Below are 25461 nucleotides of genomic sequence, written 5' to 3'. Positions count from 1 at the left end.
ACCTTCTCGGCTCAGATGATCCTTCTACCTCAGCCTCCCAAGTAGCTGGGACTACAGGTGCATACCACATGCCTCGCTAATTTTTTAATTTTTTTTTTGTAGAGACGGAGTCTCACTATGTTGCCCCACTGGTCTCAAACTCCTGGGCTAATGCAGTTCTCCTCCCTCAGCCTTCCGAATAGCTGGGACTACAGGAGCACACCATTATGACTAGCTAACTTTTTAATTTTTTTGTAGAGATGGGGTCTCGCTATGCTGCCCAGGCTGGTCTCAAACTCCTGAGCTCAAGCAACCCTCCCACCTTGGCTGCCCAAAGTGCTGGGGTTACAGATGTGAGCCACTGTGCCCAGCCTTTGTGACTCTGACTTGTTATATTTCAAGGATGCAGAGCGGAGTTAGTCAAGGCAAAAGGTACTGGAGAGAAATCTGGAGGAAACCAGATGCAAGCTGCCAGGGCCCTCTCCTGGTGGATCCACCCAGGACATGCTTAATTCCCCTTGTGACAACAAGTGTAAAGGGTTGTCTGCCAGCTTGTTAGAGATCCAACCCCAGGCTTTTCCTTGGCAACTGGTCACGTAGACACCTCTGCCTAGCATCAAAATCCCAGCTCCCAGAAGAAAGCAGATTTCTGCGTAAGTCACATTGTTTGTACAGTTTGGGCACAGTGAGTCCCCCTGATGTGGGGGGTAAGAGAGTGGTGGGAATATGCCTCAACTCCACATTCCTGGATGCTAGCCAAGGGCCGGCCTTGTACTTGGGTCTGCTTTCTCAGAAGAGTGGACTCAGGCCTGCGTTGTTGACTTTTCTGCACATCGTCTGATAACCTCTCCTGCACCTGCTGCCAGGGCCTGATTCTGACAGCCTTGGCTGACCTATTTGGATTTGCGCCTGGTGGGCAGCCATTACTGGGAGCAGTAGCTGTCTAGACTCTAAAAGGCTGCTGGCTCTGTTCCAGGATCCGGTGTGATGGAGGGGGAGGAATGAGGGGCTCAGGGGCCTGGAGTGTCCCTCGGAACCAAGCCTGCCCTGTCTCCAGCTGCCCGAGAACTTGGAGAAGTTGACTCTGGGAGTGTTTGTTCTCTGTGAGGCTAAGTTCACCACTTTGGGTTTACCTGGAGATTGTGTTGGGACTAGCCTTGTGTGCATGCATCATTCATTTGTTCATGCATTCATTCACTTGTTAAGTTCTTACTCTATACCACATCCTGAGGAATCAGCTGACCCCTCAGTCCCCAGCCCCAACCTCTGTGCCCCGTCACCCCTTTTTAAGCCCCCTTTTGAAGAGTTCTAATCCTGGTCTAGCTCACTGAATTTTCCAGGCGGGAGCAGTACTCAGGGTTGGGTCTGCAGACAGCTGCCTCACACCTGCTTGTTGGCCCCCGCAGGATGGCCATGCCCATCAGTGTCACCAACCCCGACCTGCTGAGGCACAGCACGGAGCTCTTCATGGACAGTGGTTTTTCCCCCCTTTGCCAGCGCATGGGGGCCATGGTGGCCTTCAGGAGATTCGAGGACTTTGCCAGGTATGTGGCATGGCCTGTCTCCCGTCTCCCAAACCCCCAGGCAGAGGTGCTGGGCAGGCTTCTCCAGCTGCCACCCGTTCATTGCACACGTGGGTGGCAGAATATTAACAGCGTTGTAGCCAAGAGTGGGAGCCTGTGTGTCCCCTTGCCTGGGTTTAAATCCTGGCTCTGCCTTTCCTGAGAGTCTGAGCAAACAACTTAACTTCTGACCTTAGTTTTGTCTTCTGTAAAACGGGAATCATAGAAGGACCTACTTCATGGGGGCACCTTGAAAATTAAATGAGACAGTATATGTGACATAATGTATTTAAAGCATAATTAATATGCAAGTGACGTGTTCAGTAAGTTAGCTATTAGTACTGTTACTGTGATGGTCTCTTTTTCAACCTTTTACTGCGTATGATGCATTGTGCTTGAATTGTCTCATTGAATTTTCACAGAAGCCTCATGAGGTGTAGGAATTAACTCTTAATATCCTTATTTGACTCAGAGGTTTCTAGTATCTCTCAGCCAGTAAAAGGGGGAGTCATGAGTTGACCTCAAGTCCAGCAGATACCCTAAAGTGTTGGCATTCTTTCCTTTATCTCTACTCACGGGCCACATGCATTCATTCTTCCCTTTTGGGAAGGACCCTATCCAGTACCTTGGACCTAGACAGGGGACCATCTGATCTCTGCACAGAGTTGGATGAGATCACAGCATGTTGGCTGGGAAAGAGGGAGGGCCTGGGACTCCCCTTAGCCTGGCTGGAATGCCTGGTCTCATCCCAGGGTGCAGCAGCCCCTTAGCCCTTCCTCCTCACCCGTGCCCCCAGGAACTTTGATGAAGTCATCTCCTGCTTTGCCAACATGCCCAAAGACACCCCCCTCTTCAGTACGGCCCGCACCTCCCTATACTCTGAGGATGACGGCAAGGTGAGCATCCGAACCCAGGGAGCAGCCTGGGGAGGGAGTGGCCTGTGACCCCCAGCCCTCCTACCCCACCTGCTGTTCTCCTCTCTCAGAACCTCAGAGAAGAGCCCATCCACATTCTGAATGTGGCCATCCAGCATGCAGACCACCTGGAGGATGAGGCGCTGGTGCCCATTTTACGGATGTTTGTACAGTCGAAGGTACTCTGGGCACACCTCCAGTTTTGAGGGAGTTGCTAGAAGGGAAAGGGGCTGGTCTCAGCGAGGTGGCTGGGGCTCCCAAGTGGTGCTGGGGAGCTTGTCCTGCCCAGAGACTCAGAGCCGCAGACCTGGCCCCCTTCCTAGGCCTACCCTTCCTCGTAGCCAGTGACCTTGCACAGAGGTGGCTGAACGTGGGGACAGCATCTCTCTTTCCCAGGGTATTGTTGTGATTAAATGACATAGTATCTCCACTGCTTGGCTAGTCCCGAGCACAGAGAACACACTCAGTAAACAGCTCCAGGTTGTGACAACACGCAGCAGTGCTTCAGTCCTTTTTATGGCCCAAGAATATTCCATTGTGTCTTTGGTTTCTAATACAGAAAAATATCCTTGTGGATTATGGACTCCGAAGAATCACATTCCTGATTGCCCAAGAGGTCAGTCCAACTCGCAGTCCCTCTGAGTCTTTTCCATTCCCCAGCCTCGGTGGGGCCGTTTATTTGATCTTTCCTCTGTGAACTGGGTGGAGGTGCTCAGTCACTAGGAAAGAGAAAGCCTTTCAGGTGATTTGCAAGTGCCTCATTGTAGAAGCGGACGGGGTCAGGTTCACAGTCACGAAATAAGTGTGCAAATATATCAGTTGACTTTTGCTTGATATAATTGTCTTTTACTTGGATTTCTTTTTGCAGAAAGAATTTCCCAAGTTTTTCACATTCAGAGCAAGAGATGAGGTATGACCAGTAGTGATGATCGATTCTCTCCTCCCTGACCTCTTTGGTAATCATGAAGAGTATAGTTCCCAGTCCTTAAGGCATCGCCATATTCCAGAATGTGGCAACTTTTGTGTGGACTCCAGCCTTCCTTGGACTTGTATTTTCAAGGAGATTCTCTTGTTCCTGCCTGGAGCTCAGACCTGCAAGTCTTGCCCTTTCAGCCTCACCACAGGTTTCTGTCTCACTTGGATAATTTTTGGACTTGCTGGTGTACTCAGTAACGATGTTTTACCAACCTCTTTTTCTTATGCTGTTGTAGAACAGGGCTTGGCAAACTGACTTGCAGTCTGGTTGCCTGTTTTATGAATAAAGTTTTATTGGAACACAGCCACAGTGGTCCTAAAGAAAGGCTCCAAACGGTCTGTTCATTTGATTTGTATTGTCTGCTATGGCTTTTTCTCTAACAGTAGCAGAATTGAGTAGGTGTGACAAAGCTTAGATGATCCGTTGCCCTAAAACATTTAATATCGGATCCTTTAAGAAAAAGTTTCCTGATCCTTATTCTAGAACAGGCAGGCTTGTCCCCAACACAGATTCAAGAGCCCCCAAAATTTAGCCTTTTGTGTTTTTTTTTTTTTTTTTTGAGTTGGAGTCTCACTCTGTCGCCCAGACTGGAGTGCAGTGGCCGCTCCCGGCCACCGCAGCCTCGGCCTGCTGGGCTCCGGCGATCCTTCCGCCTCAGCCTTCCGAGTAGCTGGAATTACAGGCATGCACCACCACGCCCGGCTGATTTTTTGATTTATTGTAGAGATGAGGTCTCGCTGCCCAGGCGGGTCTTGAACCCGCGGGCTCAGGCAATTCACTCACCTCAGCCTCCCAAAGGCGCGGGATTACAGGCTGAGCCACCGAGCCCGGCTTCTTTGTGTTTTAATTTATCCACAGGCTTACTTTTCCAGCTAAGACTTGTTTTTTTGTTGTTGTTTCTTTTTTTTTTTTATTTTAATAAAACTTTATAGAGGTAGAGTCTTGCTGTGTTGCCCAGGCTGGTCTCAAACTCCTGGCCTCAAGCGATCCTCCTGCCTCAGCCTCCCAAAGTGCTTAGATTATAGGCGTGAGCTGCCATTCCTGGATTATTATTATTATTATCATTTAGTTTGGTCTCCAGCACCATTAGTTGCTTTCTTTTGAGGGACCAGTTTCCTCAATAAACCAGGGGTTAGCAGCTTCTTGAGAATCGGTGCCTGCCGTGGCAGGTAGAGGGCAGCCTGGTCCCGCTGGCAGGTGCTGGGGGCTGGCAGAGCTCACTCAAGAGGCAGGCCGCTCCCCAGTTTTGCCATGCTCACGGCCCTCCTCAGATCTTAACAGACTCCAACTCTGGAGACCTGGAGATTACTCACAGTTAGGGAACACTATGAGCGCTACACTTCTGAGTGTCAAACCCGTGGATACCAGGGGTCTGCAGAGAGGGGTGTGGACCCAACAGGCATGTAGTCCCAGCATCAGATTGCGTGTGCACATGTCTGTCTTCTCTCTCCGACCGGCCTACAGTTTGCAGAAGACCGCATTTACCGTCACCTGGAGCCCGCCCTGGCCTTCCAGCTGGAGCTCAGCCGGATGCGTAACTTCGACCTGACTGCTGTGCCCTGCGCCAACCACAAGATGCATCTTTACCTGGGCGCTGCCAGGGTGAAGGAAGGGGCAGAAGTGACGGACCACAGATTCTTCATCCGCGCCATCATCAGGCACTCAGACCTGATTACAAAGGTAGGTTGTCTCGGAGCATCTCTTTCTTCCTCATGCCCTGGCCTTCTCTTCCTCAAGTTCCTGCAGGACCCTGGGCTGCACGCTGGGACCGAGGGTGCCCCAGGCACTTGTGGCCCTGCCCTGGCGGTACTCTAGTGTGGGGCGGGAGGCGGAGAGCAAAATGGCCAGTGATCACATCCCAGCGGGTGGCACTTGGATCCGTTGCCTGTATCACGTGGCACTCTCTGCAGGAGAAGAGAATTGCGAGGATGGAAAGATTGTTCAGAGTCTCTTGTATTTGCCAATTGAGTAAATGATCACTTTCCATTGTTTCTTGCATTTGGAAAAATAATATTTGATTATATTGTGAAAATTTTTAAAAATCAAATGAAAGGAGCCAGGCACAGTGACTCATAGCTATAATCCTAGTGCTTTGGGAGGCTGAGGCAGGAGGATCGCTTGAGCCCAGGAGTTCAGGTTTAGCCTGAGCAACATAGTGAGACCCCATCTCTACAGAAATAAAAAAAAGAAAAATAGCCAGGTATGGTGGTACACACCTATAGTTCCAGCTACTCAGGAGGTTGAGGCAGAAGGATCACTTGAGCCCAAAAGTTCAAGGCTTCAGTGAGCTGTGGGTGCACCACTGCATTCCAGCCTGGGGGACAGAGGGAGACCTATTAAGCAATAGTCCTGTCTCTATTAAAAAAGTAAATAGATCCAATGAAAGAACCCAGAATCCTGCCATTGAGGAATCAGCCCTCAAGGATTGGGTTGAGAGTTGTTGACACTTTCTAGAAAATTCCATTCTTACAACCTAGAGTGGTAGCTCTAATGTTGCAGATAAGAGTTCATAGTGGACAGACCATTTGGAGACTTTCTTTAGGACCACTGCATGCTATTTCCTTGCATGGATGGACCATGTGTGTAATTTTTTTTTTTTTTTTTTTAGAATCCCCTGTTGATGGATATTAACCTAATTACAGTTTTTTGCTACCTCAGTCAACTAGATGTTCTAATGGGTTTTGGTATCGAGGTGTGGCGATGCCAACAGATCAGGAGACAACTGCCATTGAAGGGACTTTTGGGTACACACAGTTCTCAAGAAGGGGCTCACTATGTGGGGGTCACTTGGGGAAGCACAGGGTTGGTCAGGAGGCAGAGGGAGTGGGGGAGGACATGGACAAGAGCCTCGACTGTGGTTTCCTAGGGAAGAAATGGGTAAGGTAGGATAAGCAGTTTGGGATGGACTCATCTTAGTAATTTCTGCAGGTCCTGGGGTATAGGAGTTGCTTCTAGTTGCCTGGCACCTGGCCTGGGTGATTCGGGCAGGTGGAGCTTGGGTGCAGCGGGTGGCTGGGACGTGGGCTCTGGATTGGTTGCTTTGTATTTGGAAAGGACACCCACAGGTGGGCTGCTCATCACCTCTAGGAACTGGCTAGCCCCAGAGGCAAAGGCACCATCCCTCCAGGTTCTGCAGAGTCCTAGATGACAAGGGTCAGAGCTCAGAAAATAAAAGGCGTAGCTAGTCCACCTGACAGTTCTGCTGCCCCTTCACCTAGAGGCAGGGCTTCGACACCCTTCACCTTGGAAGTAGGAGCTACCCCTGGAGGCAGGACTGTGGTTCCGGCACACCCTTTGGAGGGGGTGCTTTCCTCCTGCCTCTGCACCCCCCCCAGCCCTTGCCTGAGCCACTGCTCCTCTGCCCTGACAGGAAGCCTCCTTCGAGTACCTGCAGAACGAGGGGGAGCGGCTGCTGCTGGAGGCCATGGACGAGCTGGAGGTGGCATTCAACAACACCAGTGTGCGCACCGACTGCAACCACATCTTCCTCAACTTTGTGCCCACGGTCATCATGGACCCTTCCAAGGTCTGGCCTCAGGGGATGTTGTCGGGCTGTGGGACACCCTCGCATGGCTCTCCATGGCATGTTGCTCTGGGGTACTGTCTCCTGATGCTTAAGAGTTCCAGGAGGAACATATGCGGATTTGAGCCTCAGTTGCTGCAGGAGGAGAATAAACCTCCCCTGGCCCAGTTTCAGAGCCGTGTTGTAGCCACAGCCCTGTGTAGGCGTGCTTCGTCCTAAGGTTGACACGGGTGCTTGAAAGATCTGGCAAAACACAATTTTGTCCAGTCCCAGGCCCCATCGGGGGCTGCATGTGGATGGGGGCGGGGAGTAAGACCCTGAGGCTGATGGCTGAGCATTTTGCGTTCTCCCTCAGCCAGTCCTTCAGAGCAGGCAGACTTGTGAAGGAGATATTTTTTTAGGGTGGTGATTGTGGGATGGAAGATGGCCTAGTATGCTAGTTTGGCATCTATAGGAAGCAGAGGGCCAGTCCACAAAGTTCCAGAAGGAGACAATGAGTGTAGGCTTGAGAGCTATGTAAAGATGATGTCAGCTGAGCGCAGTGGCTCATGTCTGTAATCCCAGCACTTCGGGAGGTGGAGGTGAGAGGATTGCCTGAGCCCAGGGCTCAAGACCAGCCTGGGTAACTTAGCGCGAAACCTTGTCTCTACAATAAATAAAAAAATTATTCAGATGTGGTGGCGTACGCCTGTAGTTCTAGCTACTTGGAGGCTGAGGCTGAGGGTGTCTCACTGTCACCCAGGCTAGAGCATAATGGCACACTCACAGCCACCCCAGCATCGACCTGCTGGGTTCCGGTGGCCCTTCTGCCTCAGCCTTCCAAGCAGCTGAAACTACAGCCATGTGCTACTATGGCCAGCTAATTTTTGATTTATTGTAGAAACAAGGTCTCACCAAATTGCCCAGGCTGGTCTCGAACCTGCGGGCTCAGGCAGTCCACTCACCTCAGCCTCCCAAAGTGCTAGGATTACAGGCTGAACCACCGAGACCCAAGATGCCTTTGGTTGTTAGGAGCTAATACTTTTTGTCGGATACATACTATGTCCCAGGCATTTTGCATTCAGTAGATCTTGTCATCGTGTTGTTGTCAGTGCTGTTGCAAGTGTGCATGGAGCAAATGGGCTCTGAGTCGGGACTTGTTATGTTTGGGACAGATCGAGGAGTCTGTGCGTTCCATGGTTATGCGCTACGGTAGCCGGTTGTGGAAACTCCGTGTGCTACAGGCTGAGGTCAAGATCAACATCCGCCAGACCACCACTGGCAGTGCCATTCCCATCCGCCTGTTCATCACCAATGAGTCAGGCTACTACCTGGACATCAGCCTCTACAAAGAAGTGACTGACTCCAGATCTGGAAATGTAAGGCTTGGACTGGGCTGTGGGGTCTAAGTCAGGGACCAAATAGGCTCCTCAGGACATTGAAACATAAATTGAAGGTACGTTTGGCCAGGTGCCATGATGCACGCTTGTAATCCCAGCATTTTGGGAAGCCGAGGCAGGAGGATCACTTGAGGCCAGTTTGGGCAACATAGCCAAACTCCATCTCTATTAAAAAAAAAAAATCAAAATATTAGCGAGGCGTGGTGGTGCATGCCTATAGTTCCAGCTACTTGGGAGGCTGAGGTGGGAGGATCACTTGAGCCCAGGAGGTCAAGGCTGCAATGAGCCATGGTCATGCCACCATATTCTCGCCTGGACCATAGAATGAGACCCAGACTTAAAAAAAAAAGTAACTTCAGTGGCCATCTTGCCTTTCTATGCTGTGCCTAAGTCGGGTAGCCTCTCTGAGTTTTTTGATAAACATGTTAGCATCTGCATCCCAGCTGTTCATTCTGCTAGAACGAATCTTCCAAAGTTTAATCCATTCTGTGGCCATATTTGGCATAAGATGTAAAGTACTGTGGTTGATTACAATACAGCCCCCAGATTGGGTCACTTAGGGAAATAGGCATTTCTCCATATGTGTTTTAGAATAAACTTTTGAAAAGTGAATCAAATATCCTTTTGACTGCCATTTATAGAGACACACACATACACACACATACACACACATACACGAGAGAGGACCCCAAAATAGAATTTATTTATAAAAAATTGTGTATTCTTGCATGTTTGAGGTTCAGTCACCTTCAAAGTACTCTCGGTTTGATGCAATATACCTATTAAAACTCTTTTTCCACTGCTCAGAACAGTTTTTGGACTCATCAATTTTTTTTTTGGTTTTTTTTTTGAGTTGGAATCTCACTCTGTCACCCAGATTTGGAGTGCAGTGGCTGCTCCCGGCCACCGTAGCCTCGACCTGCTGGGCCCCAGCGATCCTTCCGCCTCAGCCTTACAAGTAGCTGTAACTACAGGTGCACACTACCATGCCCAGCTAATTTTTTATTTATTGTAGAGATGAGGTCTTACCAAGTTGCCCAGGCGGGTCTCGAAACCACAGGCTCAGGCAGTCCACTCACCTCAGCTTCCCAAAGGCGTGGGATTACAGGCTGAGCCACCAAGCCCAGCTTGGACTCATCAATTTTGATGCCTTTTCGTGCTTCTGCTGTTTTTTGTTTCATCTCTTTCTCATGGGCAAAATGTTTCCCACTGAGGACTTTTTCATCTGAGGAAATAAAAAATTTGCTGGGGCAAGATCAGGTGAATGGGGTGGGTGGAGCATGGGTACCATTCTGTTTTTGGTCAAAAACTGCTGAACACTCAGTGAGATGTGGGCAAGTTGTGTGAATCACCCATCATGAAATGGGCAAATGCGTTGGAAAAAATCTCTAAAAAAGAAAATTAACTGAGGCCAAAAGCAGCGTCTCACAACAACACTAGCTGGTACACTGATGCCGATGGGTTCCTAGAACACTTATCTAGCGGGGGTACCTTGTACTACAAGGAACCTGCCTTCCCCCCCAAAAATTCTGTTTTTTGGGGGGTCCCCCTCCTAATATTATATAATATATGTAAGTATATATACATACTTTTTTTGAGGAGGGGGAGGTTGGATTCTCACTCTGTTGCCCAGGCTGGAGTGCAGTGGCACGCTCATGGCCACTCCAGCCTCAACCTGCTGGGCTCCAGCAATCCTTCTGCCTCAGCCTTCCATGTAGCCGGAGCTACAGGCGTGCGCTACCATGCCTGGCTAATTCTTGATTTGTTGTAGAGGTGAGGTCTCGCCAAGTTGCCCAGGCTGGTCTTGAACCCGTTGGCTCAGGCAATCCACTCGCCTCAGCCTCCTAAAGTGCTGGGATTACAGGCTGAGCCACTGAGCCTGGCCCATACTTTTTAAAGAAATGGGATCTCACTATGTTGCCCAGACTATCCTTGAACTCCTAGGTTCAAGAGATCCTTGTACCTCAGTCTCCCAAGTAGCTAGGATAACAGATGTATGCCACTGCACTTGGCCTATATGCTTTTTATTTTGAAATAATTGAAGACTCCAGGCTCTCAAGAAATTGCCTACATAGTACAGAGAAAAAAAAATAATACAGAGAGTTTCCAGGTACGCTTCCCCTAATGGTAACATTTCACTTAACCATAGTACATTATCAAAACAGGAAATTGATGCTGGTACAGCATTGTTAACACCAGCCCAGGCGGAATTCAGATTTCATCAGTTTGTATACACACCCTTGTTTGTTGTGGGCACTGTGATGGCTCTGTTTGGGAACTGTGGAGGCTTTTACTGGTTGCCCTTGGTGGGGAAGAAGAGAATTTACCCATCCCAGGCACTCCCATCATAAAGTGACACGGCACATTTTGCTCCCCACCACAGCATTTTCATTGAGCTGGGGTAGAAGTAAATTGGGCTGCGAGGTTCTCAGAGACCTGCCTTCCTCACTCTCTACTTTTCTTTCTTTCTTGACTAGATCATGTTTCACTCCTTTGGCAACAAACAGGGGCCCCAGCACGGGATGATGATAAATACTCCCTACGTCACCAAGGATTTGCTTCAGGCCAAACGATTCCAGGCCCAGTCGCTGGGAACCACCTACATCTATGACTTCCCGGAAATGTTCAGGCAGGCAAGTCCAGTGGCTCAGATGCGGCACCACCCCGGGACCCCCCAGCAGACTCTGCCAGAACCAAAGCCTGTCCTTAGTCCCCCTTCTGAAGACCTAGTCCAAAGAACAAGTCTTCATGAAGGAAAAAATTAACGTGGGGAATTACTTCATGGTATTTTCTTCCCCCAGATCTAACTTTCCCCCAATGATAAAAGTAATATGATACAGAAACTTCAGAAAATAAAGGAGAGTGGAAAAAAGAAAAAAAAAGGAACTCATCGTCTTACGTCCTAATGACAGATTGCTGAACAGCTTGCTGTGTTTCCTTCTGATCTTTTTAGTGGCCATTTATTAAGTGCATGCTACCTGCCAAGCACAATTTTAAGGCTAGATAGACTATAAGGAAAAGGATGGGCTCGCTGCCTTTGAGGAATTTTTAGTCTGCTTTTAAAAAGTAATGCTTTGTTATGTTTTTCTGATGATTGAAGTACTCAATGGAAAATACAAAAAAGTAGGAATAAGGAAATAGAATTTCACCTGTATGTATCTTCTCACCATTCGTGCCTGCTATAATGTTTTAGTGTGTTTCCTCCATTATATTTTTTATGCCTTTATTTGTTTATATCATAGAGCCTTTAAAGGGGACTGAACTTGCTGACATTGGTGATGTGATGTCTCCTCACATCCCCACCGTTGCTTCGTGAATGATGGTTATGAAACTGAGTTGGAGGACTTCCTGTAGGCTGGAAGTGCCTGTGCCTCCCTGTGCCTGTGCCTCAGGCTTAGGGGATACTGGGGAGTAGGGAAAGCTGATCTTTGGGGTACCTAGGCCTGGGCGTGAATGCTAGTCTACCCCTTGCCTTCTGCTGTCACTAGGCGAGTTTCTTTACCTCTCTGAGCTTCAGCTTCCTCCTCTGTAAAATGAGGATAACAATAGTACCTACTTCACAAGATTCTTGGAGAAGTATATGTATTCAGTAGGTGCTTAATAAATGGAAACTTTTATGGTAAAAAATGTCATTGTCTGTATCCTTTTGCTTCTGTCTTTAAGGGCCATAGGGGAAGAAGCATAACTAAATCAGGAGCAAACTGTTCCTTTTTTTTTTTTTCGTTAGATAAAGAAACAATGCTATGGATAACCCATACATTTGAGAACTTAAATGAAATGGAAAATTTCCAAAGAAAATATATCTTATCAAAACTGACTTAGGAAGAAATAGAAAAATCAGATCTGGGTAGATTATAAGCATTAAATAATTGAATTCATAGTTTAAAAAACAGGGTCCAGATGGTTTTCTAACAATTTTATCAAACCTTTAGGGAACATAGTTCCCTCTGTCTACAGATTGTTTAGAGAGTAGAAAACAAAGCGAATACTTCTTAACTCATTTGATCAATTATTATTATCCTAATATTAATCTCAGATAAGAACTTTAGGAAAAGGGAAATTTGATATTTTATTTATGAACATAGACACAAAAATAATACAATATTAACAAATTAAATCCAGCCATGATTTTTTTAAAAAGCTTAGACTAAGTAGGATTTATCCTGTGATTTTCTTATGTGATTTGATATTAGGAAATCTGTCCATATAATTTGCCATAGTAATAGATTAAGAAAAAAATGTAAATCTCTCAATAGGTGTAAAAAAAATTTGACAAGACAGCATCTATTCATCAAAAAAGTTTTAATAAACTAAGAATAGAGGAGAATTTTGTTATCTTGATAATAGATATCAACCTAAAATTAATAGATCGTAATGGTGAAGTGTTAGATGTATTCTCTCTAAAGACAGGTACAGGACAGAAATATCCATTAACACTAATTCTATTCCACATTTTTTACTTCTGTTCCTCCCAAATGCAAAATGCAAGAAAAAGAAATAAAAAATATAAAAACTAGAAAGAAAAAAGCAAAGTGGCCTTTTTTAACATTTTTGCAAATGTCATAAATGTCTGTATAAAAAAATGTAAAAGGCTGGGTGCAGTGGCTCACGCTGGTAATCCCAGCACTTTGAGAGGCAGAGGTGGGAGGATCGCTTGGGCCCAGGAGTTCAAGAGCAGTTTGGGCAACATAGTAATACCTCATCTTTACCAAAAAAAAAAAAAAAAAAAAAAAAAAAAGCTGGGTATGATGGTATGTGCCTATAGTCCCAGCTACTTGGGAGGCTGAGGCAGGAGGATCATTTGAGCCCAGGAGTTGGAGGCTGTGTGGTGAGCCATGATCATGCCACTGTACTCCAAGCTTGTCCAGTGGAGTGAGACCTTGACTAAAGAAAAAGAAATACAGGAGAATCTATAGAACTAGTTAGAGCGTACAGCAAGATTGCTAAATATAAGATCAGTATACAAAAATTAATTGTATTCTCATATACCAGCAGTAATTGTACAGTATAACTGGGAAAAAACACCATTTGCAATATCAAGATCAACCATAAGTTTACCTAGGAATCAACCAAAAAACAAGATCTTTATGGAAGAAATATTAAAACTTTGTTGAAATACTTTAAACCTAAATTAATGCAGAGATAGCTTTGGTATTTGTAAAGATGTCAGTTTTGCCCAAATTAATACATTCAGTATAATTCCAGAGTTTTTTTTGTGAAACTTAAAAGGCTGATCCTAAAATTCGTATAAGAAAGCAAGAGCCCATGAGTAGTTAAAACGGTTTGAAAAAGAACAAAGTCAGGAGGACTCATCTTAGCAGATGTCATAACTTACCTTAAAGCAACAATGATTAAGACAATGGTGTATTACTGTGATGGAGTTAAACAGACCAGCAGGACCCCACAGGGAGCCTAGAATCAGGCCACTCTCAAGCAGCACCTTGACAGGACACACAGATGGGATTGTGAATCAGAGGGGTGGGTTTCAGTAAAAGATACAGGGAACCTGCTTATCTTTTTTTTTTTGAGCCACCGCAGCCTCAACCTGCTGGACTCAGGCCACCCTTCCACCTCAGCCTTGCAAGTAGCTGGAACAATGCCACCATACCTGGCTCATTTTTTGATTTATTGTAGAGATGAGGTCTCGCCATATTGTCCAGGTTGGTCTCGAACCCTGGGCTCAGGCAGTCCTCTCACCTCTGCCTCCCAAAGTACCGGGATTACAGGCGAGCCACCGTGCCTGGCGGAACCTGCTTATCTAGTAGCCAAAAATAATTTTAGATTTCTGCCATATCCTGTAACAAAAATAAACCTCAAGAAGATTAAAGCCACTTGGAGCCAGTTAAAAGCATAAACTATACAGAAAAAGACCTGTTAATTTTCTTTAAAACTTAAAAGTTATTTACATAAAAGAGAAAAGACATGCCCCAGACGTACCATTAGCAAAGAGTTAGCACTAGATGATCTCCAGAATACTTAAAAATCAATGAGGAAAGACAAGCAAAACCATAAAAAAAAAAAAAAAAAAAAAAAACATGGGCAGGAGTTAGAGACAGAAATCTCATCAAAAAGAAACACATGATTAATAAACATGTTAAAGGGTGCTCACCTCACAAATAATCAGCAAAGGACAGATTAATATCGCAGTACGGCTTCAGATGAGTAAACAATTAAAAATTGACAAAAGCAAATGTTGGAGACTATGTGGTGCTAAGGAGTTCCATTCTTACTAGACTTGTAAAGAGGTTTAAAAAATTGGGGAGTGACTTGATAATATCAGGTAAGTTGAAGCTTCACATTCCCTGACTCAGCAGTTCTACTCCCAGAGGTGGGTGTGTGTGTGTGTGTGTGTATCTATCATCTATCATCTATATATGTATCTGTTTTTCATCTATTATCTGTTTATGTGTCTACCTACTATCTATCATATAGATGTATCTATCATCTATATATATCTATTTTTCATCTTGTATCTATGTATCTCTCTACATCTATCATACATATGTATCTGTCACCTATATATGTATCTGTTTTTCATCTATCTTCTACGTATCTACTATCATCTGTATATGTATCTTTCATCTATTTATCATCTATATGTGTGTCTGTCAGTTATTTATGTATCTTCATCTATCTATTTATCTATCTACATATAGATACATCTATCTGTTGTCTACATGTGTCTATAATCTATTGATATATCACCTATCTATATATGTATCATCTATCATTTATCATCTATATATGTATCTGTCACCTATCTATCATATATACATACCTATCATCTATTTATGTATCTTCTATCTGTGTAGCTATGTATCATCTATGTATCTATTTATCATCCATTCAGCCATCTAGTGAAACTCACCCATGTTTATAAGAAGAGACCATGAGAATGTTTATTATAACATTATTGGTAATAATACTGTAGGACCGGAAACAACCTAAATGTTCCTAAACAGAATTATGAATAAATAAATTGTGATATATTCACACCATGGAAAACTAGACAGCAGGTATAATGAAATAAACCAGAGCAAACTTTATCAATGTGGATAAATCTCTCAAACATAAGGGGGAGTAGAAAAACTCACAGAAGGATATGTCCAGTGTGGTACCATTTATTTAAAGTTTGTCACGCAAAGTAATGCTGTGTCTTTAATGGATGCATATATGACAAAGTAAAAACATAAAAGCATGCATGGGACTGGTAGGCACTAAATTTAGGATAACGGTTATGGGGGCTGGGTGGGGAGGGCAACAACCATGGCCTTCACCTGCATCTTTCTTCTTTCTTTAAAAAGCCTTAAGCAACCATGGAAAAGCTAAGGTTTGACAGAGCCACCAGATGTGCACCTGGTGTTTATTTTTCACTCTTCATTGGTATTTAAAAATATGCTTTACATATTTCATCATCAAAAAAGAAAGAACTAGAAAACTTGCACCAGAATCACAGTGAATCATCTCCATGTGGGAAAGATGGTATTTCTCTCCTACTGACTTCAAGTTTTTCCTCTTTCCTCCTCTCTCCCTAGGCTCTCTTTAAACTGTGGGGCTCCCCAGACAAGTACCCCAAGGATATCCTGACGTACACTGAGTTAGTGTTGGACTCGCAGGGCCAACTGGTGGAGATGAACCGACTTCCTGGTGGAAACGAGGTAATAGAGAGCCCAGCCCCTGGCCAGAGTCGCCCTTCCAAAAAGTTTCCCCTGAAGAAACAAGCTCATTTTTCTTGTGCATTCACCTTCTTGCCAGGTGGGCATGGTGGCCTTCAAGATGAGGTTTAAGACCCAAGAGTATCCTGATGGGCGGGACGCGATTGTCATCGGCAATGACATCACCTTCCGAATTGGGTCCTTTGGCCCAGGGGAAGACCTTCTGTACCTGCGAGCGTCTGAGATGGCCCGGGCAGAGGGCATCCCCAAAATCTACCTGGCAGCCAACAGCGGGGCCCGTATTGGCATGGCAGAGGAGATCAAACACATGTTCCAGGTGGCATGGGTGGACCCAGAAGACCCCCACAAAGTACGTCATGATGCCGATGGGGGTGTGGTCCCGCTCAGCTAGTGTTATATTTTCAGTGGGGGTGATGGTGCCTGTCGGGGGGTGGTGACAGAATCTTATTCTTTTTACCTACAAAGCACATAGATACACATAGTGTATAAACAAGCAAACAGTCTGTTGGTGGTATTAACATTTCATTGGGGGTGGTGACAATTCACAAAAAATGCCTTAAAAAGGCCCCTTTAGGGGGATGACAATGAAAAAAAGTTTATAAACGCTCAACTGATATATACTGAGCTCTTGTGAATCGAGTCTGTGTGGAGAATGCAAAGGTCAATGATTCACCGTCCCTGCCCTCGGGGAGTTCTTAAAAATCATCTAGAGATGTGTAGACACCAGCTACGGGACAGGATGAATGGTAGAAAGGCACACATTCTGTGTGTGAGACTACGGGGGTGGCCATTCTTTCCAACCAAACCTTGGAGGCGTGATGTCCCTGTCCCCAGGAGACAAAAATTATGTTTGGGGCAGCAATGAAATATAATTTCCATATACATGTGTATATACTCTGTGTACATAAGCAGTGTATCTTTAAAATTTCATGAGTGGGATTCTGGCAATAAGGGAAAAAGAATGAGAAGTCTCCTTAGGGGAGCAGTAATGAAAAGATTGAGAAACATGGAGTCAGAAAGAACAGGAAAGGCATGAGGCTGTGTTGTGAGGATGGGGGTAAAGGGCTTAGCTCAAAGCAGACCTTCAGCATATAGAGGTTATTAATGTGTCACTGATATCAGAGGTATTGATGTGTCATTGACATGTTATTGATATCCAACCCTACAGTGTTAACATAAAAAAACAAGACAGCTGTCAGTGCAGGGAACTGGATTCATAGCCTCACTAAAGTATATCTTTAAGGGATTTAAATACCTGTACCTGACCCCCCAAGACTACACCAGAATCAGCTCCCTGAATTCCGTCCACTGTAAGCACATCGAGGAAGGAGGTGCATCCAGGTAAGTAACTTATTAAGTAGCACCTTAATTTTGCAGGTGGTTAATTTTAGTTAGTAATGGGCAATCCATCTCTTCCTCCAGGCTTGTGGCCATATTTTCAAGTGGGGTGGTGGTGTTTATACAGTGGGATTCCCGAGCCTCTACTGGGGGCACTGATGACTTAAACATTTGGGATGTTCTCCAGGGTGAACCCATTCTTGCCATTCTAAAATGACTCACCTCTTTCACAAAAGTAACACATCATTCAAGGAGAATTAGATTTGCTTCTCATGATGTCCCAGGAGCTGCAGGCTCACATTTTACTGGGGGGGGGGGGGGCATGCAAAAAACCTCCAGGATTTGTTTATAAAAAATTGTGTATTCTTGCATGTTTAAACTTCAGTCACCTTGAAAGTATTCTCCATTTGATGCAATAAAAAGCACCTATCTATTGCTCAAAACAGTTTTTGAACTTGTCGATTTTGATGTCCAAGTGCTTCTCCCAGTTTTTGTTTCACCTCTTCCACAGCGGCAAAATGTTTCCCACTGAGGACCTTTTTCATCCAGGGGAACAACAAAAAAAAGTCACTCAGGGTGAATAGAGAGGGTAGGGAGACATGGGGGTCATGCTGTTTTTGGCCAAAAACCGCTGAACACGGCTGGGTGTGGGCAGGTGTGCTTGTAAATGACCCATCGTGAAATGGACAGGCGTATTGAAAGAATCTGCAAAGAAAAATTCACTGAAGCTGAATGTAGTCTCTCACAACAATGCCAGCTGGTACACTGATGCCGATGGGTTCCTGGAACACTTACCTAGCAGGGGGAGCCTATACTGCAAGGGGCCTGCCCTCCAAAAGATAATTCTGGGGCTTTTTTGGGTCTCCCTCGCATGACCAAGTTATTCAAATGGGTGCTGTGGTGGTTTGGTGAGGCTGAGGCAGGGGTCTGATTTTTGAGAACGTTCAAAGGCTACTGGCTGTCTTTTCCAGAGCAAGTTGTGTTTATCTCAGTGGGATTGACTAAATCAAAATTTCCCAGACTGGGTTTTCTGGAATGTTAGTGATATGCACCATGGGGGTGAGGGGCAATAATTTCCATAGTCAGATGAGTCTGAGAAACACCGGGTTAACTTAAATCTAATAAGCATCTTCACTACAGGCCTTCTTAGAACCTTTACATGCTAATGTGCTTTGTGGATCTCTGCCGGGGGGTTGACTGGATGGTGTTTCTTGTGCTTCTTTTGTGTCCATGGACTTGACTAACTTATTGCGAACAGGCTTCCCCTATGTGTCCCCATCTCTCTGAAGAGCAAATGCTGCTCTAGATTGCTTTTGGAAGAATGCTGGGCGGGGGTGACATTTCACCGAGACAGCCTCCAACAGGCATATCTCTTCGGTGGGGGGAGGAGGGTGGTGGCTGCCTGTGCTGTCCTTTCCTTTTGAGAACTCTTTTGCCCAGCGTGAGGGTCCTAAGACCCCTGCTTTTGTTTTGCCTTTGGCTGCTTTATCCACTTTCCGTCTTTCACCTTGCTCCCGTGTCTCCTGCCTTGGGTCCTCAGAAAGCGCATCATCTTTGGGTTTGTCTGGGCACAGGCTCTGCCTTTAACCTGTGTTTTGGTGTTTGAAGATATGTCATCACAGATATTGTTGGGAAGGACGACGGCTTGGGCGTGGAGAACCTGAGGGGCTCAGGCATGATTGCTGGGGAGTCCTCCCTGGCATATGAAGAGATCGTGACCATTAGCTTGGTGAGCACCTCTGCTCTTCTTTTATTTTTTGGTTTTTCATGATAGAAACTTTAAAATCATCACAAAAGTAGAGAGACCCAATACTGAGCCCCAGGACACAACTCCCAGGGCATCACAGCAGCCCCTCCTGTTCCTCAATCCCCAGTACCCACTTTAGGATATTTTAAAGCCAACCCCCCATCATGTCATTTTACCCATAAATACTTCAGGTTTCCTTTTTACATAACTGTAATACTGTTATAACACCCAAGAAAATCAACTATTTAATATAATTGGAGCGCAGTTTGGTTTTAGTTTTAACATTTATCTCAGAAATATTCTTCTATGGCTGGTTTGTTTGAATCCAGATCCAATCTCCTCTTATATAAAGGTGTTGAGTGTTTAGAACTTTTGTCTGACTCTAACTGGTTTGAAAAAAAAAGTGTTCCCCATTCCACCCATGACCTTTCCAAAATGTTTTCTGTGTCTAGTAGCGGCCATGGCGGCAGTGGTGTTCTTTAGTGATCACCTGTCTCTCAAGGCCTTATTTTTACATGCGAGGTCAGATCTGCAGTTTCCAAGATGGAAAACACTGGCTGTGAGTGTTTTCCTTAGGCTTGTCTTCTAGAGAATATATTTATACATGTCTTCTTGTTTTGAAATAGGTTAGGACTCACCAGAAGTTATGAGATTGTACAGAGAGTTCCCTTCATACCCTCACCCACCCTCCCCCATGACAGTATCTTACATGACCATAGCACCTTCTCAAAACCAGAACATTGGCGTTGACACAATGCTGTAAACTCAGTACAGACCTTACTCAGATTTTGCCAGTTTTTACACACTCTCCTAGACATCATTTTGGTTGTGCAAGCAGCTGCGATAACGTGTCATGGCAGAGCTCAGGAGAACTACACACGGCCTCTTAAGATCTGCTGTTTTTCTTTTCTTTTCTTTTTGAGTCAGGGTCTCACTCTGTTGCCCAGGCTGGAGTACAGTAGCATGATCACAGCTCACTGCAGCCTTGACCTCCTGGGCTCAGGTGATCCTCTCACCTCAGCCTTCCAAGTACCAGGGACCGTAGGCGCATGCCACCACACCTGGGTCATTTTTTGATATTTTTTGTAAGTCTCACTATATTGTTGGACTCCTGGGCTCAAACATTCCTCCTACCTTGGCCTCCCAAAGTGCTGGGTTTATAGGCGTGAACCACCACATCTGGTCTACAATCGTCTTTCCAGGTGGGAAGCTGAGCTCAGATGAGTGCCCTGAAGAATAGGCTTTGCCTCTGCTGTTTGGCCCCACCCTAGATTGCCATGGCTAATAACTTCCTCTTGTGCCCAAGAGGCTCCTGGGCTCTCCCCGCCACACTCCAGAATTCAGAAGGGGATCCTCTCTCTACAGGTGACCTGCCGAGCCCTTGGGATCGGGGCCTACTTGGTGCGGCTGGGCCAGCGTGTGATCCAGGTGGAAAATTCCCACATCATCCTCACAGGAGCAGGTGCTCTCAATAAGGTGACTGCGGGGGGGGGGGGGGGGGGGGGGAGCAAGCAGAGTCAACCTCACATTTCCACTGTCCTCTGTTGAGGGCTGTTTCTCAACGTGAAACTAGTTTCATTCCTACTGACATGAGAGCTATTTTTCCAATTTGTAGTTATCTGAGTTCATTATGAGAAAAAAAAAGTCTTGGGCTATTTTGGTCTAACTAACTTCCTATATCACTGACATTTTAAGACAAAATGATTCAAGTGGTGTTACACATTACAGAAAATTGGAAAAAAAATAATTTTTGCCTAGAACTTCTATAATTCTGGTCCAGTTTCCTCTCACCCTCCATCTTCGTTGGTTAATTTACAGTGAATACACAGTTTGGTATTTTACTTTTTTCACTGTATTCAAGCATTGTTCACGTTGCTATAGAGTCTCTTTGCTTAATGTCTGCTCAGACCCCATGGAGGGCCTCAAAGCCTGGTTCTTGAACCAGCAGCATCAGCATCATCTGGGGACCTGTTAGAATGCAGTCGGGCCCCATCGCAGACCTGCTGAATCAGAAACACTAGCTAGAGTTCTGCCTTGGGAATGAGCAGAGTATTCAGCTGCATCCCTGGCTTTCAAATTGGGCTGCTTACTGGAATTAGCTAGACATTTAAAAAATACAAAACTGATGCCTGGGTCCTAGCCCCAGAGAGTCTGATATAATTGGTCTAGGTATACCCTAGTGTCAGGATTTATGAGTGCTCCCAGGTGATTCTAAAGCATGGCCAGGATTGAGAGCCACCGAGCAAGATGATCTTGGAGCAGGGGAAAGGGCCCCGGGCCGTGCAGGATTTCACTAACCATGCTGTGTCCAAGCAGGTACTGGGGAGAGAGGTTTACACGTCCAACAATCAGCTGGGTGGTGTGCAGATAATGCATTACAATGGCGTCTCCCATATCACCGTGCCAGATGACTTTGAGGGAGTGTATACCATCCTGGAGTGGCTGTCCTACATGCCGAAGGTACTGTGTCCGCCCTGCAACTGAGAGCCTGGAAGACTCTGTCGGCTAGCTCATTTGCTGGCTGTGTCCCTGTCACCTCCTGGGTGGGGGGCAGGTGGGAAACAAGAAGCAGTGCAGGTGTGACTGGGCTTGGCTCTTCACTCATCTTTTTGCTCTCTTGGGAGCACACCATAAGGGTGCTGCCTGTTGATCCTTTAGAAAAGGATAGTGCCATCTCTTGACAAAAGACCTCGGACAGTAGCAAATCCTCGAGCTTTGCAGTCGGGCTGGATTTGATTTCTGACTTCCTTTTCGGTTGCTATGTGACACAGGGACAGTCTCTTAATCTTTCTGAGCCTCACTGTCCTTCCTTATCTGTGAAGTGGGGATAGTAAATAGCCCCTGTCCTATGATGATTACGTGCAGTGGTACTTAGCATTGAGCCCCGTGGTAGGACCTCACGAAATGCTACTCATGACAGTGAGTTGGGGGGGGCTTCTTTAACTCGATGTTGGCCAGGCCAATGCTTGAGTCTCAGTTTCTTCAACTGTTCCAGGAGGATGATGCTTGCTCTGCCTGCCTCATAGGGGATTTGTTGAATGGTAGCTAAGAATAAGGTAAGAGTAGGCACAGGTCTTGGTTAACTGTAACATTCCATACAGGCAACTGGGGCCAATATTCTTCATTATAATTATTTCCAGAAGGTTGATTTCCAGAGTTCAGCTTGTTCCAGACCATCTGCCAAGGGCCCCATGTTCGAACATTTTCACAAATGTCAGTTCTTAATCCTAGGTGCCCCTTTCTGCCATCTGCATGCCAATTGTTACCACTGTCTTAGCCATCCTCTTTTCTTTTTCTTTTAATATGTTTTATCTGGTCTTATACAGCAGGAGCACCTCTTTCCTGCCTTTTTTTCCACTTCTGTCATCAGTGAATTCCTTTGAACCCCAGAACATACTCAGGAGTTCATAAAGTAGATTTCAGAAGAATCCATGGGACTGCCAAGCCCTAGAAGGGGATATTGCCATATAACCAGGTGTAATCATAGTCAGAGGAGCAAGCACAAACAGCAGATGGGCGGCGTTATTGACAAGCAGCAGAGACTGAGTTGGAGACTTGGCTTGCTTTTCTAGGATAATCGCAGTCCAGTCCCTATCATCACAGCCACTGACCCCATTGACAGAGAAATCGAATTTCTCCCATCCAAAGCACCCTACGACCCCCGGTGGATGCTTGCAGGAAGGCCTCATCCAAGTAAGTCCTAAAGTGTTTTGCCTGGAACCTAGGTCTTGGGTTTCTTACCTGGGCCTGGGATAAAGAGCATATAGGGAGAAGCATTGATATCTGTTCCCATGTCCCAGAGGGGTATAACCAACATCAAATGCAGCGGGGGCATGGAGGAATAGAGATTTGACTCCATAGTTTCTTGAACCATTGACCCAGAGTGGGTGAAAATAGCCTCCGGCTTCTGGAGCTAATACATGGAAGTGAGGCCTCCCACCCCAAACGGTCCATGGCCGCATTGGAGGGAAACTTGGTGCTGAACCATCAGTGTTTCAGAAGGAAGACTGCCTTCCTCCCTCTTGTTCTGTCTCTCTGACTTTGTAGCTAAACCCTTACAAAGGAACTCTGTGCATCTACCCAGAATAGGCAGTTTGGCTTCTTCTATAGACATGCACACACGAGAGCACATGTGAACACACACATGCATGGGCATGCCCATGCTTTTGCACCCACACATTCTCTCTCTCTGCAGGGCAGGGGTTTATCTCTTAGAGGTCTAGTATTTCATTCTGCACAACCAGGACAGCAGGGAAACTGAGCTTCCTGGGTTGTCACTGTATCTGGAGTCTAGAATTTCATGTGCTGCTGCCTCTAGACATGACCCTGCTTATTCAGCTGTGTGATGTGGGACAGGTGACCCTCCAGGGCGTGCCAGATGCTGACCAGCATGAGGGACCCTATGGCTTGCTTCTCCCACTCTCCATCTCTCTTGGGCTTCCTTGACTGTGGATGCTGAGGGCCCGCTTATCTGGAGGGAGACACGTTCAGCTCCTCCCTGACTGTCCCTCCCTCTAGTCAGGCCAGTCCTCAGGCAGGTGCTGCGGCTGGCCTTTCCCACACACAGCTGCCCAGGCTCCCACACCCGCCGCTCGAGACCCCTCACACCGTCAGACTCCATTTATGCCAGCTGTGGGTTTAAATCACTTCTCCCCATCAGTGGCGGTAGTTGACATCATCATATTCTCTATGGTGGGTGGGAAGAGATTTTCTTCCCAGTTAAATGGTAATTAGCGGCAGTGAGCTGCCAGGAAGCTGAGTGTCAGTTTTTCAGGGCAGGTGACCCCTTCTTGAACTCCCGCCTTCCAGGAGGTATTTATCAGCTCTCTTTGCCTCTTGGGAAGAGATGACAGAGACCATGATTGGGATCTCAGGGTGTTTGGCATTGATAGTGAAAGGCAAGTCCATGGTGGTTGGATGTTCCTTGTGGACTGAATTCCTGACTTGTTGCATTTTTTGCAAGCCTGTTTTTGTTGTTGTTGTTTTCGTTTCTTGTTTTGTTTTGCAAGGGGTTGGGATCTGTGTGAATTTAGAGGAAGAAGGGCATCTGAGCTTCAAGGTTAAGGTCAAGCTCTCCTTAGAGAGATCGCAGGATGGTCTGCCCAGCCAGGCACACCCTGGGGCCCTCACTCACCACCCGCCCTGGCCTGGGCTTCTGCTCTTCTGCCCACAGCTCTGAAGGGAACCTGGCAGAGTGGATTCTTCGACCAGGGAAGTTTCAAGGAAATCATGGCACCCTGGGCCCAGACCGTGGTGACAGGACGAGCAAGGTAACCCCGAGGACAGCCACAGACTGTACACACCTGGCCTCACCAGGCACTGAGGCCCAGGGGCAAGGCTAGGGACTGCCAGGGTTGTTTTCTTTCTGGCCCCAGACTTTTCTGAAAGAAAAGGCCAATTTGGGGAATGTTCTGGATGCCAAAACTCTTCCTATGGTCTGGGTTGTCTCTGGCCTTTGAAGGCATCTCAGTCATCTCCTGTGGGGGCCCAGACCCTGCTTTCTCATCTGTCTCCTACCCACTGGGGCCATGTCCCCTTTGGGAATCAGAAGGTGGCCCTGAGTGGCCTCCCCAGAAAACTGCACAGATGCTGACACTGAATTCCATTTCAGAAGGACCAAGGTGGGAGTGTAAGTGCTTGCATGCTCTCAGAGCCAAGCGGCTCACTCTTCAGCTGTGTAGCCTTCATCTCTTTAGACAGCGCCAGCCATCTGAAAGTGCTTCCTTAGACTGAGTCCAAAGCTGTGTCCTCATAATTTACCACTCAGGTTCCTGGTACAATGTCGTAGCTACAAGTCCAGGCTCTGGCACTGGACCTGGGGTTAAAACCCCATCCCTCTCCTTTTTTTTTTGACTTGGAGTCTCACCCTGTCACCCACATTGGAGTGCAGTGGCACGCTCACGGCCACCGTAGCCTTGACCTACCTGCTGGGCTTAGGCAGTTCTTCTGCCTCAGCCTTCCTAGTAGCTGGAACTACAGGCATGCACGTCCATGTGCAGTTTTGTTTTGTTTTTTGATTTATAGAGACGAGTTCTCACCAAATTGCCCAGGCTGGTTTTGAAACCGTGGGCTCAGGCAATCCTCTTGCCTCGGCCTCCCAAAGCACTGGGATTACAGGTTTGAACAACTGTGCCCAGCTTTATCCTTCATCCTTTTGGGGCCTCCACATCCTCATCTGTAAAATGGGGATAATAATTCTACCCCCCAAGGGATTATTGTGATGATTAGAAGCAGTACTGTCTGTCAAGCACTTAAAATATCATTAGGACTCCCTGGGGGAGGGGCTGCTCTTATTAGTTACCTTTCTTTCTTTTATTCTTTCTTCCGTCCTTCTTTCCTTCCTTCCTTCCTTCCCCCCCCCTTCTCT

The 25461-nt window shown here is 46.4% G+C and overlaps 1 protein-coding gene across 1 annotated transcript in view; it reads left to right on the top strand.

Moving 5' to 3' along the window:
• Positions 1-25461, top strand: part of ACACB (acetyl-CoA carboxylase beta) — a 112787-nt gene that overhangs the window by 77699 nt on the left and 9627 nt on the right. Inside the window, 17 exon segments of the mRNA XM_008072342.1 lie at positions 1386-1523; positions 2338-2437; positions 2527-2634; positions 3015-3071; positions 3324-3365; positions 4896-5111; positions 6802-6957; positions 8109-8312; positions 10811-10966; positions 15869-15991; positions 16089-16358; positions 17253-17350; positions 18956-19076; positions 20460-20570; positions 21411-21554; positions 22667-22787; positions 24268-24364. Coding sequence (XP_008070533.1) covers positions 1386-1523; positions 2338-2437; positions 2527-2634; positions 3015-3071; positions 3324-3365; positions 4896-5111; positions 6802-6957; positions 8109-8312; positions 10811-10966; positions 15869-15991; positions 16089-16358; positions 17253-17350; positions 18956-19076; positions 20460-20570; positions 21411-21554; positions 22667-22787; positions 24268-24364 — 2262 coding nt within the window.

This window comes from Carlito syrichta, unplaced genomic scaffold (genome assembly GCF_000164805.1).
Source record: "Carlito syrichta isolate Samal-C Ts95f unplaced genomic scaffold, Tarsius_syrichta-2.0.1 Scaffold315133, whole genome shotgun sequence".
In the NCBI taxonomy this organism is placed as follows: Eukaryota; Metazoa; Chordata; class Mammalia; order Primates; family Tarsiidae; genus Carlito; species Carlito syrichta.
Note: the sequence above shows the minus strand (reverse complement) of the source record. Positions and strands in the feature narration are given on the sequence as shown.